The sequence below is a fragment of the Marmota marmota genome, unplaced genomic scaffold, assembly GCF_001458135.2.
Source record: "Marmota marmota marmota unplaced genomic scaffold, marMar, whole genome shotgun sequence".
NCBI classification, from domain to species: domain Eukaryota; kingdom Metazoa; phylum Chordata; class Mammalia; order Rodentia; family Sciuridae; genus Marmota; species Marmota marmota.
Window position 1 is genome coordinate 18,834,079 of NW_025999960.1, and position 17,380 is coordinate 18,851,458.

The following is a 17,380-nucleotide window of genomic DNA, read 5'->3' on the forward strand; positions in this document are numbered from 1 at the left end:
CCTCCCCTTCCTCCCACTCTAACCCTCCACCCCTCCACCCCTCCACCACCACCACCACCCAGGGCCTCATGTATGCTAGGTAAGAACTTTACCTTTGAGCTACATCCCCAGTCCATATTTTTCTTTCTTATGAACTTCTATAAAAGATAGAAATTAAAATCATGATAAAATAAAATTAAAATTATGAACTTCTGTACTTTCCTCCAGTATTTTCTCACTTTTTAAAATCACACAGCATCTAATTGCTATATTTTATCCTGAAAAAAATCTCTGAAAACATAAATTTAATTACATTTTTTTCTTTATTTTTTGAACCCAGCTGTGTTTAATCACTGAGCCACACCCCCAGACCTTTTAATTTTTTTGAAACAGGTCTCTGCTAAATTGCTTAGGGCCTTGCTAAATTTGTGAAGCTGGCTTTGAAGCTGGCTTTGAACCTGTGATTCTCCTGCCTCAACCTCCTAAACCACTGGAATTACAGGCCTGTGTTACCATGCACAGCTACATTTTTTCTTCTTTTTTCCAGACAACATTGTATACTCAGAACACATATTACCACATTTTATTGTTTCTCCTTTGTCAAAATTCAGGTAGTTGTCAAATTTCCTATTTATTTGTTTATTATTTGTGGGACAGTGGATTGCTTTACCATTGAGCTACTTTCCCAGGCCTTTATATTTTGAGATTATCTAAGTTTCCCAGGCTGGCCTTGAACTTGTGATCCTCCTGCCTCTCAGCCTCACTAGTAGCTGGGATTACAGGCTTGTGCCACTGCATCTGGCTATTTCTTTTTCATTATTGGGGACTGAATGCAGGGGTACTCTACCGATGAGCCACATCCTTAGCCCTTTATATTTTTATTTGTTATTTATTTATTTATTTATTTGGGGGGTACTGGAGATTGAACTCAGGGGCACTCGACCACTGAGCCACATCCTCAGTGTATTTTATTTATTGACAGGGTCTCGCTGAGGCTGACTTTGAACTTGAAATCCTCCTGCCTCAGCCTCCCTAGCCACTGGGATTACATGCGTGGGCCATTGCACCTGGCTAACATTAATTTTATTATGAAATCTAATTATATCCTCTTTGCTAATGAGGAAACTAAAACTCAGAGAGGTTACTTAGCTAAGTAGTAAATCAGAGTTCAAACCTAGATTTGTCCAATAGTGCTATTTTAATTACAGCATATGTAATTTCTCTTATTATTAGTTTTAAACATCAGAGGCTCTTGGTAATTTTAAAATGTGACATGATGGATATGAACAATCCAGATATTTGTTAAATTAACCTTTTTATAAAGCTAGATGAGGTGGAGTAAACCTATAATCCCAGCAGTGACGGAAGCTGAGGCAAAAGGATCCCATCTTCAAGGCCAGTCTCAGCAATTTACTGAGATCCTGTCTCAAAAAATAAAAGGATTAGGGAGGGGCTGGGGTTGTGGCTCAAGAAGTAGAGTGCTTGTCTAGCATGCCTGAGGCACTGGGTTTGATCCTCAGCACCACATAAAAATAAAATAAAAATTAAAAAAAAAAAAAAAAAAAGACTAGGGATTGTAGCTCAGTAGTAGAATTTCCCTGAGTTCAATCCCCAGAACCAAAAACAAACCCTAATTGTGTTCATCTCTCTCTCTCTCTCTCTTTTTTTTTTTGGTACCAGGGATTGAACTCAGGGATACTTACCACTGAACTCTGTATTTTATTTAGAGACAGGGTCTTGCTGAGTTGCTTAGGGTCTTGCTGAGTTGCTTAGGGCCTTGCTAAGCTGCTGAGGTTGGCTTTGAACTCATGATCTTCCTGCCACAACCTCCCAAGCCACTGGGATTACAGGTGTGCTCCATTATGACTGGCTTTATCTCACCTTTGATTCAGGGAAATAATGGAAGTGTGAAATGAGTTCAAAATATTTATCACTTCCCTGTTTATTTTACTCTATACTGAGTTTATTAAAGCAAAATGACTGTATTTTTCTATTTTGCCTCTCCTATTTTTTCTCTGTAGTTTGTGTTAGTGCATTTATTTATTTAAATGAATTTGTGGGCTGGAGTTGTAGCTCAGCGGTAGAGTGTTTGACTAGCACAAGTGAGGCCCTGAGTTCGATCCTCAGCACCACATACAAATAAAATAAAGATGTTGTGTCCGCCGAAAACTAAAAAATAAATATTAAAAAAAAATCTCTCTCGCTCTAAAAAAAAAAAAAAAAATTTAAAATTTGTGTCCCCCTCATTCTGTTTTTTTCTTGTGGCGGGATACTGATGATTGAACGCAGGAGTACTTTACCACTGAGTACATCCCCAGTCTATTCTGTTTTGATACAGGGTCTCACTAAACTAGTCTGGAACTTGGAATCTTCTTATATCAACCTCTGAAGTATTTAGGAATTTTTTGGGGCGTGGGGCATGGTCTTAAACTTCTTGCCTGGGAAGTAAGTGGGGTTTCAAAAGTCACATCTATCCCTTAGTTACACTGACACCTACTGGTAGGAGTCTTTTTTACCTTTGTATTGTTTTCCCTGTACTTTAGGAAAACTAACCATTTTTGAACCAGTTGTTTTCTTTTTCTTTCTTCCCCCCCCCTTTTTAAAAAAAAAAAAAAAACCAAAACACTGAATTTGACTTGGATGAGAATTACACCTGTCAAGGACCTAGGCAGTACCCTCCTTTATGGCAACATGAACCAGTTCTTACATTTATAAAGTACTGTTAATTTACCAAAAGGAGGTGCACAGAGTAAATTTTTGCTGCTGTTGTGTAGATTTTTTTTTTTTTTTTTAAGTACTGGGTATTGAGCCCAGAGGTGCTCTACCACTGAATTACACCCCCAGGCCTTTTAACTTTTTTATTTTGAGACAGGGTCTTGCTAAATTGTCGAGGCTGGCTTCAAACTTTCTATTCTCTGGCATCAGCCTCCTGTGTTTCAGGATTACAGACATGAACCACTGCCCCCTGCCTCATCTCTTATGTTTTTTTGTTTTTTTTTTTAAATATTCTGTTATTTACATATATGTGTGTGTGTGTGTGTGTGTATTGCCAGTGGACTTTTATTTTATTTACCTATATGCAGTGCTGAGAATTGAACCCAGTCCCTCAAACATGCTAGGCAGGCGCTCTTCCACTGAGGCACAATCCCAGCTCCAGCCTTTCTTATGCTTCTTTTATCAGAGCTGAGAAACTCAATGAGACCCTGTCTCTACATAAAAATACAAAATAGGGCTAGGGATGTGGCTCAGTGATTGAGTACCTCTGAGTTTGGTCCCCAGTACCAAAAAAAATAAAAAAAAGCTAGGGATGTGGTTCAATGGTAGAGTGCTCTGGGTTCAATTTCCAGTACCACCAAAAAAGGGTTAATTCTTTATTTGTTTTCTATCTACTGCTAATTTTTTCTTTTTAGGGGCATTAGGAAGTGAACCTAGGGCCTTGCTCATGTTGGTTTAGCATTCTACCACCGAACTATATCTCTAGCCCTAATGGTAAATCTTTGGCATTCATCTCTGTCATCATTTTCTTCTTCTACGTCAAGTGTATCCCTATGCATCATGCCCTACAAGACCTAGTCCATTACTCTACTCAAAATATTCCCTCTGCCTGGACCATCCTTTCCTTGCCATCATTCTTCATCCAGCTAACTCCTATGTTCGGCCCAAATGTCAGCTCCTCTAGGAAGCCTCTAAATTTCCTGACTGGGGACATTTCCCTTTCAGTTCTAGAATATCCTTTGAATACCTTCTTTGTTAATATTTATCACATTATGTTGAGATTTTATGTTTTTCTCTTGTCTAATAAACTATAAACTCTTCAATAGTGAGAACGGTATATTTGAAACTTCAGATCCTAGTATATGTACCTGGAAAAAGTCAGTAAATAATTGACAGGTATTTCTCTGGCCTTCATTTATGAAATCCGCATCATACAGGGTGCTGTTTGGGATAAGATTTAAAGGGTTATTAGTTTCAGGGGGCCAAGATTATTGAAATGTGAATATAGAAAGACATTACCCGTGTAATATATAATGCTTTTATAATTCTCTCTGTAATTAAGAATAATGTACAAGAAGCAAATTTAGAAACCAGCTATATATATTTATATAGTGTACGTATTACTAATGAATTTAGTAATTTAATAATTTTGTTTAACAGAGGAAATGTCTTTGGTACCCATTCTCTATTCTTATGTGGTCTGATTTTAAATATTATCATCAGACTCTTTTAGATGCTTGTCTCCTTATAGCATAGTTCTGGCAGTTGGACAAACAAAATGAAAAACACACACAACACATATCAGGACACAAATATCAGTAGGCTATATTGAGATGTAAACTGCTTAGTCAAGAATATTTGGTTGAGGGCTGGGGATATAGCTCATTTGGTAGAGTGCTTGCTTTGCATGCACAAGGCCCTGGATTCCATCCCCAGCACACACAAAAAAGAATATTTGGTCAGGGCTAGAGTTGTGACTCATTGGTAGAATGCTAGCCTGTGTGAGGCCCTGGGTTCAGCACTGCATAAAAATAAATGAATAAAATAAAGGTCCATCAAGAACTAGAAAAAGAATGTTTGGTAGTCCCATGCAATGGCACACACCTATAATTCCAGTGGCTTGGAAGGCTGAGGCAGGAGGATCATGAGTTCAAAGCCAGGCTCAGAAAAAGTGAGGCACTAAGAAATTCAATGAGACCCTGTCTCATAAATAAAATACAAAATAGGGCTGGGGATGTGCCTCAGTGATTAAATGCCTCTAAATTCAATCCTTGGTATGCCCCCCCCCACAAAAAAAAAAAAAGAAAGAAAGAAAAGACTATTTGGTAGGCCCAGTATAGTCATACTTTCAGTGGTGCATGCCTGTAATCCAGTTGACGTGGGAGGCTGAGGCAGGAGGTTTTCGAGATCAAGGTCAGCATGGGCAAAAGCAAGACCATTCTTAAAATTAAAAATAAAAAAGGCTGGGCGGCTGAGGTTATAGCTCAGTGGTAGAACGCTTGCCTAGTATGTGTGAGGTGTGAGGCACTGGGTTCAATTCTCAGTACCTCATATAAATAAATAAAATAAAGGTCTATTGACAACTAAAAAAAAAAAAAACTTAAAAAAAGAAAAAAGGGCTGGGGACATAGCTCAGCAGTGGAGCATCCCTGGGTTTAATCCCAAGGTTTGAAAAAAAAAAAAAAAGTCATTTTGATTATAAAGATGAAAATTAATGAATATGATGTTACACACCTGTAATCCCAGCTACTCCAAAGAATTGAGTCAGGAGGATTACAAATTGGAGCCTTGCCTGCAATTTAATAAGCCCATGTATCATAATACAATATAAAAAGATCCGGGGATATAGCTGTGTAGTAGAGTACTAGCACCATAATGTATGCAAAGCCCTGGATTTAGTTTCTAGTATTGCAAAAATTTATATATAGAAAGACATAGATGTATAGAGAAATAGATATGAATATGTAGATATTGATATCTGTGTATCTATATTAAAGATGAAACTAAACAGATAATGCCTCAATAAAATAAAAAGACAAAAACATTTACATATACTAGAAGAGAAGGGAGCTTGAAAATAAAAGAAACAGAGGGAAAATTGAAAAATGTAGGCAAAAAAAAAAAAAACTAGTATTCAAATGAACAGTCTCTCCAAGGAATCAAATCAACACCATGGGATAAAGAAAACTTTCCCAAAGTATTCATGCAGAAATTAACCAGAACAGCCAACACTGAGATAGTCCAGTAAAATTAAATAAGTGGGTCAATGCCCGTAATCCCAGCAGCTCTGGAGGCTGAGGCAGGAAGATTGCAAGTTCAAAGCCAGTCTCAGCAATTTATTGAGACCCAAAACAACTTAGACCCTCCTGTCTCATAAAATAAGAAGGGCTGGGGATGTGACTCAAGCCTGGTGTGGTGGCACACACCTGTAATCCCAGCAACTTGGGAAGCTAAGGCAGGAGGATCAAGGGTTCAAAGCCAGCTTCAGCAACTTAGTGAGGCCTTAAGCAGTTTAGCAAAACTTTGTCTCAAAATAAAATGTAAAAAGGGCTGGGGGTGTAGCTCAGTGGTTAAGCACCCCTGGGTTCAATCCCTGGTACGAAAACAAACGAACAAAAAAAACCTAATCAATCAGGAAGGAAAGGAAAAATGGATCAATGTTGAGACATTTTGGCAGTTTGTTAAGTGCCAAAGTCATTGGATTAACATGTAAGACACTTAAATACTAGCCAACAATCTACATGGAAGAATTCAGGGGGCTGGAGATATAGCTCAGTTGGTAGAGTGATGGCCTCACATATACGAGGCCCTGGGTTCAATCCCCAGCCCTGCCCCCCCCCCCAAAAAAAATTCAGCAAATAGCATTTGTTTACTGTTCCTATGGTGTATTCCCTGTTCTGTGGAATCTACTGGATCATCAGGTAACAAAAATGACCCCAGAACAAAAATTAGTATCAAAACACTAATTTCTTATGAAAACGAACTAGGATTATTGGGAATACTTGAGGAATAGCTGATTCTAAAAGCTAGGTATGGTGGTGCACACCTGTAATTGAAGCTACTTGAAAGGCTGAGGTGGGATCATAGAGATCAGCCAGGGGAACATAGTAAGAACCAGTCTTAAGAAAAAAAACTGGGGCTAGGGTTGTGGCTCACTGGTAGAGTGCTTGCTTGACACCTGTGAAGCACCAGGTTCCAGCCTCAGCGTCCCATAAAAATAAATAAATAAAGGTAAAAAAAATTCTTTTCAAAAATCTTTAAAAAAAAAAAAAGCCCTAATTCTAGATATAGAGCACATAATAAATATCAAATGTGAAATGTCTTGTCAGAAGAACTCCACAGCCAATTTTATGTATCTGTGACCAAGTGTGGAACAATTTGAGCATCTGATAAGGTTAGTAACTCATGGATGAATACAATGAATGGAAGCATCAAATAAATTTAAATCTGGGTCATATTGATACAAGAAAGAAAACAAATTGATACAAGGAGTCATGAGGGAACTATTTGAAGTTATAGAAGTGTTCTATATTTTGGGCTAGGAATGTGTGGCTCAGTGGTTGAGTACTTACTTAGTGTACTTGAGGCTCTGGGTTCAATCCCCAGAATGATGCAAGTAAAAAAAGGTATTCTATATATTGCTTCACTTTGCATGGTGGCAGACACCTGTAATCCCAGTGATTTGGGAGACTGAGGCAGGAAAATTACAAATTCAAGGCCAGCCTGGGCAATGTAGCAGAACTGTGTCTTAAAATAAAAAGGGTTGGGAATCTAGCTCAGTGGTAGAGTTTGCAGTTAAGCTCTTTTGTTCAATCCTAGTAACAAAAAAAAAAAAAAGTCTTATCTTGCGTCTATCTTGTTTGTATTAGTGGTTGCTCAATTCTATGTGTTTGTCTATACTATGGTTTCTCTCAGCATTATCAACATTTTTAAGCCAGGTAATTTTTTGTTGTATTGGAGGAAATAAATAAATAGATGGGTGGTCTTGAGCATTGTAGAATGTTTAGCAGCACTGAATGTCAGACATGAAAATCAAAAAGGGCTTCAGATACTACCAGATGTCTCCTAGACAGCAAAATGGCCCCAGTTGAGAACTCTAAGCTTATGTAATGGATAAATTTTATGATATGTAAAATATATCTCAACAAACTTGATTTTTCAGGAAACTTATTGGTCACCTTTAGAGGAGTCTAGGAAACTAACCTTTTATTTATTTATTTTTTAAAATATTTTTTAAGTTCTGGTGGACACAATGCCTTTATTTTTATTTATTTGTTTTTATGTGCTGCTGAGACAGAGTCTTGCTAAGTTGCCAAGGCTGACCTCAAACTTGCAGTCCTTCTTTCTCAGCCTCCCAAAGTGCTGGGATTACAGGCATGTACCACACCAGGCCCCACAGGAACATTGTTTTAACATTAATTCAGTAAGTATTAATAAAGTAAAGCTGAATTTGAAAAATACATCTCATTAAAGACACACTGTGTTTTCTGGACATGTTTCATTTTACACATTAGATTTAATCCAATGAATCTATCTCGGATCATGAAGCATTTGTGTGTTCAGTCATACTGAAAGGTAGTATTGATTAACATATCACTTATTCCAGAGAAACATCAGGTATCTGGCTACAGCCCCAAATGAGGAAATAAAAGTCTCCTCTCTAGGTAACAGAAACAGATGTTTTCATAATACACAATACTTTATCTATTTAAATAATAGTAATTTTATTAATCTGAAAAGTCAAAGTAAATTAGAGGTAGCAAATTAGAAAGGAAAAGGGAGAATAGAAGAGATTGTACTATTAATTGCTGGGAAACATACAACTAGAAATGATAAAATATAATGCCAAGAAAACTACATGAATGGCCTCCAAATTCATCCCAATATCAACTACTTGGTTACTGTGAGGTAAAGCTAATGTAGGAGAGAGAATAAATACTTGATTCTGTTTTAAATCATCAGTTTTAAAAATAAAAGGTGGGGGCTGGGTTGTGGCTCAGTGATAGAGTGCTTGCCTAGTGTGGGTGAGACACTGGGTTCAATCCTCAGCACCGTATAAAAATAAAGGTATTGTGTCCATCTCCAACTAAAAAAAAGGAAAAGGGCTGAGGATGGACTGTGTGGTTATGTACCCCTGGGTTCAGTCCCCAGTATCCATAAAAAGAATGCAGCATTTGTAAAATTATTTCAGAGATCATATGAATAGGGAAGGTGCCGCAGTCCGGCTGCAGCAAAATAACCGGGGGTTGACGAATAACTTGTGTAGGTTGATACAGCAGGAGTGGGAGCCGTTTATTGTAGGACAGGAGTGGTATTTATACATTCCACACAGCTTATCTTAATTAGCATAAACTAGATACATCAGTCAACCAATAAGGAATCTCCATGCTTAATGGCTCGCTGGCATTACTTCACAAACCACTCCCTCTGGCAATATGCCAGGCGCCATCCAGACTTGTTTACAGACTCTAACAGGAAGGAAAATCCCTACAGTGTCTTTGTAACTATATGAGAACTAGCTGTTTTTAAAGTTACCAAGGAGGCCTTATTTCAGTTTATTTTAGTATTGCCCAAGTTTCTTTTTTCTTTCTTTCTCATAGGAGATTAGGGTTTTGACTTATCATGGTGGTCTTCTTGGAAGATCATGATTTCAGCACACCTCTTCCCTTTGGGGAAAAAGAAGTGTTTAACAGCCATGGCTGTTTTAGAAACTGATGCTAGAGGCAATCATTGGCCTGGGCAAGACTGTTATTAAACTGTGCCTCTGATTTTCTAGTTACTTTCATCTTGGAAAGTAAAGTCTTTAATATATTTCATAACTTAACCAATGTCACATTTTAAGATTAAACTGTTCTTTTTCTTTTTCTTTTTTTTTTTAAGAGAGAGAGAGATTTTTAATATTTATTTTTTAGTTTTCCGCAGGCACAACATCTTTGTTTGTATGTGGTGCTGAGGATCGAACCCGGGCCGCACGCATGCCAGATGAGCGCGCTACCGCTTGAGCCACATCGCCAGCCCTAAACTGTTCTTTTTCTAAAAAAAAAAAAAAAAACTGTTATTAAAAGACAGACGAGCCCTGTGTGGTGGCTCATGCCTGTAATCTGAGTAACTTGGGAGGATCAAGCTTAAGGCCAACCCTGGCAATTTTTAGGGAGACCCTGTCTCAAAATAAATAAATGAAAGGGCTGGGGATGTAGCTCAATAGTAGAGTGGTCCTGAGTTCAGTCCCCAGTACTAGAAGAAATGAAACAAGGGGAAGCAACAAATTCTGGCATGATATTGAAGCTTTGCTGGCATTTCATCTCTCTTTAAAAATCTATGTTTTTATTTATTTTTTCTTTTTTTAGAGTTAGGGTCTTGCTATGCCACTCAGGCTCGCCTCCAGCTTCTGTGCTCAAGCGAACCTCTTACTTTAAGCCCTCCAATGTAGTTGGAACTATAGGTACAAGCCATCATACCCAGCCCCTGCTTTGTAAAATTAACATTTATTTATTTATTTGAAGTAATAGAGATTGAACCTAGGGTCACTTTACCATTGAACCACATCTTATGCCCTTCTTGTTTTCAATTTTGAGACAGGGTCTTACTGAGTTGCTAAGACTGGTCATGAACTTGTGATCCTCCTGCCTCAGCCTCCCTAGACACTGGGATTAATACAGACACATGATGATATGCCAACACCCCCCCCTTTTAAATTAAATTTGAAATTATTATTTCTAACCTCATACCCAATTTTTTTGAAAGGGAATATCATGCTCCATACATTCTTTATTTTATTTGTTTTTATGTGGTGTTGAGGATTGAACCTAGTGACTCAACATACTAGGCATGCACTCTATCACTGAGCTACAACCTCAGCCCTCATACCCCTTTTTTTTTTTTTTGGTACCAGGCATTGAACTCAGGGGCACTCAACCACTGAGTCACATCCACAGCCCTTTTTATATTTTATTTAGAGACAGGATTTCACTGAGTTTCTTAGGGCCTCAGCCTCCCGAGCCACTGGGATTATAGGTGTGCGCCACCTTGCCCGGCACTCATATCCAATTTTTTTAAAAAATATTTATTTGGTTGTAGATGAACACACAGTATCTTTATTTATTTTTATGTGGTGCTGAGGATTGAACCCAGTGCCTCACACATGCAAGGCAAGCACTTTACCACTGAGCTATAGCCTCAGCCCCCTCATATCCAATTTTTTTTTTGAGAGAATTTTAATATTTATTTTTTAGTTTTCGGCGGACACAACATCTTTGTTTGTATGTGGTGCTGAGGATCGAACCCGGGCCGCACGCATGCCAGGCGAGCGCGCTACCGCTTGAGCTACATCCCCAGCCCCTCATATCCAATTTTTTAAAAACTTTTTTTAGTTGTAGATGGACAATATATATATATTTTAATGTGGTGCTAAGGATCGAACCCAGGATCTCACACTTGGAAGGCAAGTGCTCTACCACTGAGCTATAGCCCCAGCCTCTCATACCCAACTTTTGTATTTGAGTTGGACACAGTTGTGCATGCCTACAGTTCCAGCAACTTGGAGGCTGAGAATGGAAGATCACAAGTTGTAGTTCAGCCTCAACAACGTAGTATGACCCTGTCTTTAAAAAAAAAAAAAACAACAGAATGGACTGCCCCAATGTAGCTGAGTGATAAAGCACCTCTGGGTTCAACCCTAGCACTAAGCATGCAAGCATGCACACATACGCACACATACATACACACACACCTTTGAAATCATAGTTTAATTCCCAGTACTGAAGACAAAACCTTGAAGAGATTGAAGCTTAGTGGACTATACCTTCAGTCCTAGCTATTCAGGAGGCTGAGGCAGAAGGATCATAAGTTTGAGGCCAACCTGGGCAATTTAGGGAAACCCTATCTCAAAATAAAAAAAGTAGCAGGGTTCAGGAATGTAGCTTAATGATAAAGTGTCCCTGGGTTCAATCCCCAGTAATGGTGGAAAACAAAAATCCTTGAATAAACAGTGCTGTGAATGAATGTGAGGTGTCATTGAGATGCCTGTGTCTGTCATTGCCTATCAATTACCCATGTTGACCCTGGTCTCCCTTAATTTCAGGTGATCATGGAGCTCAGCTTGGCCTCCATGGGGCTGGTGGTGATGGGATACATGATGACACAGCAGGTGGAGAAGAAGGAGAGAACAGCCCAGATCCTCAACCCCAAGCTGGTCGGAGGACCCGGCGAGAAGCATGCACCTGCCCTTACTGTAAAGACAGTGAAGGAAGGTAAGTTTACCCAGTTGACTCTTTTGAATATAAAGAAAAATTAATGGGGGGCTGGGGATGTGGCTCAAGCGATAGCGCGCTCGCCTGGCATGCGTGTGGCCCGGGTTTGATCCTCAGCACCACATACAAACAAAGATGTTGTGTCCGCCAAAAACTAAAAAATAAATATTAAAATTCTCTCTGTCTCTCTCTTAAAAAAACAAAAAAACAAAAAACAAAGAAACAAGAAAAATTAATGGACTAGAAAGTAAAATGAAGAGAGTTAATTTTTTAATACTTAAGACTCAGCAATGTTTTTTTTTTAACAACTTGATTTCTTTTCTCTCTCCTTTTATTTATTTATTTTTTTAGTTGTTGATGGACCTTTATTTATTTACTTATTTTATTTATATGTGGTGCTGAGAATGGAACCCAGGGCCTCACACATGCTAGGCAAGTGCTCTACCACTGAGCCACAACCCCAGCCCTTGTTTTGTTTTTTGTACTGGGGAATGAGCCCTAGGGCACTTTACCACTGAGCCACATCCTCAGCCCTTTATACAATTTGAGACAGGGTCTCACTAAGTCGATTAGGGCCTCTATAAATTGCTGAGGCTGGCCTTGAATTTGGGATTCTCCTGCCTCAGTCTCCTGAGTCTCTGGGATTTCAGGTGTGTGCCATCACACCCAGCCATATTATGGGACTTTGATTCCAGCTCTAATCTTTCATTCTTCACTCTTACAATTTAGGGACTTAAAGGTTTCCACTTCCACCCAGAGTTAAGGAAATCAGATGGATTTAACTGGTATAATAATTACCATCAAATGTCTATTTTAAGATGATTTTAACAAGATTGCTTGTAGAAAAGCAAAGAAAAACCTACCTTCTGTAATGATTTCTTTTTTTTTTAACATTTTTAGTTGTAGATGGATACAGTACCTTTATTTATTTGTTTACTTATTTTTATGTGGTATGGGGGCTCAAACCCAGTGCCTCACGCATGCTAGGCAAGCGCTCTACCACTGAGCCACAACCCCAACCCTGTAATGATTTCTTACAGTGGTTTTGTGAGTATCATGAGATTCCCAGACTATTGCTTTCACTGAAAATAAAAAATGCTTACTTCAGATAGAAAATTTTTCCATCAGGGAATCTAAAAGATCCTGCAAAGTTCTGACAAATTTTTTCATCAGTAGCACCTATTATTTACCTCTGGTGAGTTCTAAGTACTATTCTTTTCCTTGAAGTCACTGTTTTTGAAAAAGAACAGAAAGTAGTATCTCTCTTTTTTTTAAATTTGTTTTTTAGTTATAGTTGGACACAATACCTTTATTTCACTTATTTATTTTTATGTGGTGCTGAGGATCGAACCCAGGGTCTTGCATGTGTGAGGCAAGTGCTCTACCGCTGAGCCACAACCCCAGCCCAGAAAGTAGTATCTTTTAAATGCTCTTTAAAATTCTGTTCCCAGGCTGGGGATGTGGCTCAAGCGGTAGCGCGCTCACCTGGCATGAGTGCATCCGGGGTTCGATCCTCAGCACCACATACAAACAAAGATGTTGTGTCCGCCAAATACTAAAAATAAATATTAAAATTCTCTCTCTCTCTAAAAAAAAATTTAATTAATTAAAAAAAAGTAAATAAAATAAAATTCTGTTCCCAACCAGGTGTGGTGGCACATGTCTGTAATCCCAGCAGCTTGAAAAGCTGAGGCAGGAAGATCGAAAGTTCAAAGCTAGCCTCAGCAACATAGTGAGATCCTGCATCAAAATAAAAAATAAAAAGTGCTAGGGATGTGGCTTAGGTCTTGAGTGCCCCTGGGTTCAATCCCTAGTATTAAAGTGAAAAAATAAATTAACAAAATAAAAATCTGTTAGCCCCTGATGGGGAGAATCACAGCCTCTGGGACAGGAGTCCCTGTGTTTCTCCTTTGCTAGCAAAGCAATAAAACTTTTTTTTTTTTTCTTTTTCTAAACAAAAACTGTTTAAAGTTTTATTCCATTAAATAAGCAAGCACAAAAATATAAAAATAAGAAAGTACCAAAACAGAAAATAAATTGAGTTTTTCTTGTTTATCCTGCATTATAGAAAAGTGGGCCATATGTGCCTAAGTCAGAAGCACCGAGTAGAGCACAGTTTTCTTCTAACAAAGTTTCACATGGCTTACTTACATTTTTTGAAGGAAATTCTCTGATTTGCTCCTAAATGTGATTTTATTTCTGTTATGTTTTTTTTTTTCCTTTGTTAGTAATAATATGTGCTGTTAAAACACAAGAAAATTCCCTCTTGAAAATCTCAGTGCCCACTAATGGATCGCATATGTCATAAATTGATTTGGGGGAAAAAATGCCTCAGAACTGTTTCCTGAGAGGAACATGGGATCTACTTCATATAGGAGGAAAAATAACATTTTTGTTTTAACATACATTGCACTAATTGGGATCATTGATCCCTCATGCCTCCCCCTCTTTTTAAAAAAAATTTTAATTATTTGTTACCAAGGGTTGAAACAAGGGACGTTTAACCACAGAGCCATATCGCCAGTCCTTTTTAAAGTTTTTTTTTTAATTTAAAGTACAGTTTGTATTTATTTATTTATTTATTTATTTATTTTTAAATTTTAATATTTATTTTTTAGTTATCGGCGGATACAACATCTTCGTTTTGTATGTGGTGCTGAGGATCGAACCCGGGCCGCTCGCATGCCAGGCGAGCGCGCTACCGCTTGAGCCACATCCCCAGCCCTGTATTTATTTTTTAACAGAGAGAGAGAGAGAGAGAGAGAATTTTAATATTTATTTTTTAGTTTTCGGCTGACACAACATCTTTGTTTGTATGTGGTGCTGAGGATCGAACCCAGGCCGCACGCATGCCAGGCGAGCATGCTACCGCTTGAGCCACATCCCAGTCCCTTTTAAAAGTTTTTGTTTAGAGCTAGGGCCTCGCTAAGTTACTGAGGCTTGCTTTGAACTCTCCCAAGCCAATGGGATTACAGGTGTGTGTCACTATTCCTGCCCTCCCCCTTTTTAAGATAGGGTCTTCTTATATTGCCCAGTCTGGCCTCAAACTTCGGGGCTCAAGCAGTCCTCCTACTCCAGGCTCCTAAGTGGACAAGACTATAGGTATATGGTACTACATCTGGCTGTTCTCTTCTGTTTTAACTTTTATTCAGTCTATCCACCTTTTCTGCTGAGTCTGTGATATTGTGTTACCTTTTGGGGTTTCATTTTTTACCATTTGGCTCTTGATTCCTGTTCTAGGAGAAAAATTTTGTAATTGTAAAATACTACTTTTTTTTGGTACTGGAGTTTGAACCTAGGGGTGCTCAACCTCTGAGTCACAACTCTAGTTCTACTTTTGTATTTTATTTTGAGATAGGGTCTTACTAAGTTGCTAAGGCTGGCTTTGAACTTGCCTCAGCTTTTTGCCTCAGCCTGTCCAACTGTTGGGATGACAGACGTGGGCCACTGTGTCTGAGTATACATTTTCTTTTTTTGTGTGTGGTGCTGGGGATTGAACCCAGGCCCTTATGCATGCAAGGCAAGCACTCTACCAACTGAGCTATATCCCCAGCCCCCAACCATACATTTTCTTTAAAGTTCCCTCCAAGTGTTTAAATGGGCAGACCCTTTTTTGCTCATTAGGTGAGTCCATAACCAAAAATACCACTATAATAATATTTCCCATGGGTAATGCTTGGTCTGAGACTTAAGTTCTAGAAGACAAGAAAATGTCTTCAGACATCACAAATCACTGTAAGAGTGATCATCTGTCTCTCTTTTTTTGGTGGTACTAAGGGTTTAACCTAGGAGCTACCACTAAACTATACCCCCAACTCTCTTTTATTTTGAGACAGGGTCTCATTAAATTATAGAGGCTGGCCTGGAGTTTGTAATCCTTCTGACTCAGCTGTATCAAGCAAACGATCATCTCTTTCTAAAAATATAGACAACAAAGTTGATTAAGGAACAAGAAAGCAGGAAAGAACAAATATTCAGTAGAGAGGAAACTTGAATTTTGGCAATGAAGAACCAGAATCAACTGTGTATGATGGCACACACCTGTATTCCTAAAGGGGACTGAGGCAGGCGGATCACAAGTTCAAGGCCAAACTCAGCAACTTAGGGAGGCCCTAAGCAACTTAGCTAGACACTGTCTTAAAATAAGAAATAGAAAAGGACTGGAAATGTAGATCATTTGTAAAGCACCTCTGGCTTCAATCTCCAGTACCAAAAAATAAATAACAACAAAAAGAAGCAGAATCTGCTAGATTGATTATTTTTTAAATACTGGAGATTGAACATAGGCATGCTTTACCACTAAACTACATCCCCAGCACACCCCCCCCCCTTTTTTTTTTCCCTGAGATAGGGTCTCTTTGGGTTGCCCAGTCTGGTCTTGAACTTGTGATCCTTCTGCCTCAGCCTCCCTAGTAGCTGGGATTACGTGCATGCTCTGCTATACCTGTCTAGATTTATCTTTTTTAAAAATAAAAGTTTAGAGTTTGGGGTTAAAGCTCAGTACTAAGTACCTGTGGAGCATGCAGGAGGCCCTAGGTTCAAGCCCCAGCACTGCAAAAGAGAGAAAGAAAGGAAGGAAGGAAGAAAAGTTTGGGTTAAAACCAGATGCCCTGTTGCATGCCTATAACCTCAGGGACTTTAGAGACAGAAGCAGGAGGGTTACAAGTTTGAGGCCAGCCTGGGCAACCTAGTGAGATCCCATCTCAAAAAATAAAAAGGGCCAGGCATGGTGGTGAATGCCTATAATCTCAGTGGCTCTGGAGGCTGAGGCAGGAGGTTTCCAAGTTCAAAGCTAGCCTCAGCAATTTAGCAAGGCTCTAAGCAACTCAGTGAGACCCCGTCTCTAAAAAAAAATACAAAAAAGGACTGGGGATGTGGTTCAGTGATTAAGTGCCCTTGAGTTCAATCCCTGGTACCAAAAAAAATAAAAATAAAAAATAAAAGGGGCGCTGGGGTTGTGGCTCAGTGGTAGAGCACTTGCCTAGCATGTGTAAGGCGCTGGGTTTGATCCTCAGCACCACATAAAAATAAATAAATAAAAATAAAGGTATTCTGTTCAACTACAACTAAAAAATAAATATTAAAAGAAATAAAAATAAATAAAAAAATAAAAGGGCTTGGGGCTAGGCATGGTGGCACATGCCTATAATCCTAGTGGCTTAGACGGCTGAGGCAGGAGGATTGAGAGTTCAAAACCAGCCTCAGCAATTTAGCAAGGCTCTAAGCAACTGATCAGAACCCTATCTCTAAATAAAATATAAAATGGGCTGGGGTTGTGGCTCAGGAGTTAAGTGCCCTGGGTCCGATCCCCATACTTAAAAAAAGAAAATGAAAAAAAGGGGTTTGCAATATAGCTATTGCTGTTAATATTTTATGCTTCTTTAATTTCAGTCTTCAGAGTGAGTGATAATAGTTGTGTTCTCAATTTCAGGGGTTCTGGTGATCCTGGCAAAAAGAAACAGCATATTTGCCACATTCAAGGCTGTGGCAAAGTATATGGCAAGACCTCACACCTACGGGCACATTTGCGCTGGCACACAGGCGAGAGGCCATTCATGTGTACCTGGTCATATTGTGGGAAACGTTTTACACGTTCGGATGAGCTGCAGAGACATAAACGCACTCACACAGGTAAGCTAGAGCCTAGGGAAAAAAAA

At 38.9% G+C, this 17,380-nt stretch overlaps 1 protein-coding gene across 2 annotated transcripts in view; it reads left to right on the forward strand.

Moving 5' to 3' along the window:
* The window catches only part of Sp1 (Sp1 transcription factor), a 45,411-nt gene that overhangs the window by 21,687 nt on the left and 6,344 nt on the right, over nucleotides 1-17,380 (forward strand). For both annotated transcript variants that reach the window (XM_015493540.2, XM_048802818.1), the window contains exons 4-5: nucleotides 11,555-11,723; nucleotides 17,155-17,354. In XM_015493540.2, the coding sequence (XP_015349026.1) occupies nucleotides 11,555-11,723; nucleotides 17,155-17,354 (369 nt within the window). The remainder of the gene's footprint in view (nucleotides 1-11,554; nucleotides 11,724-17,154; nucleotides 17,355-17,380) is intronic.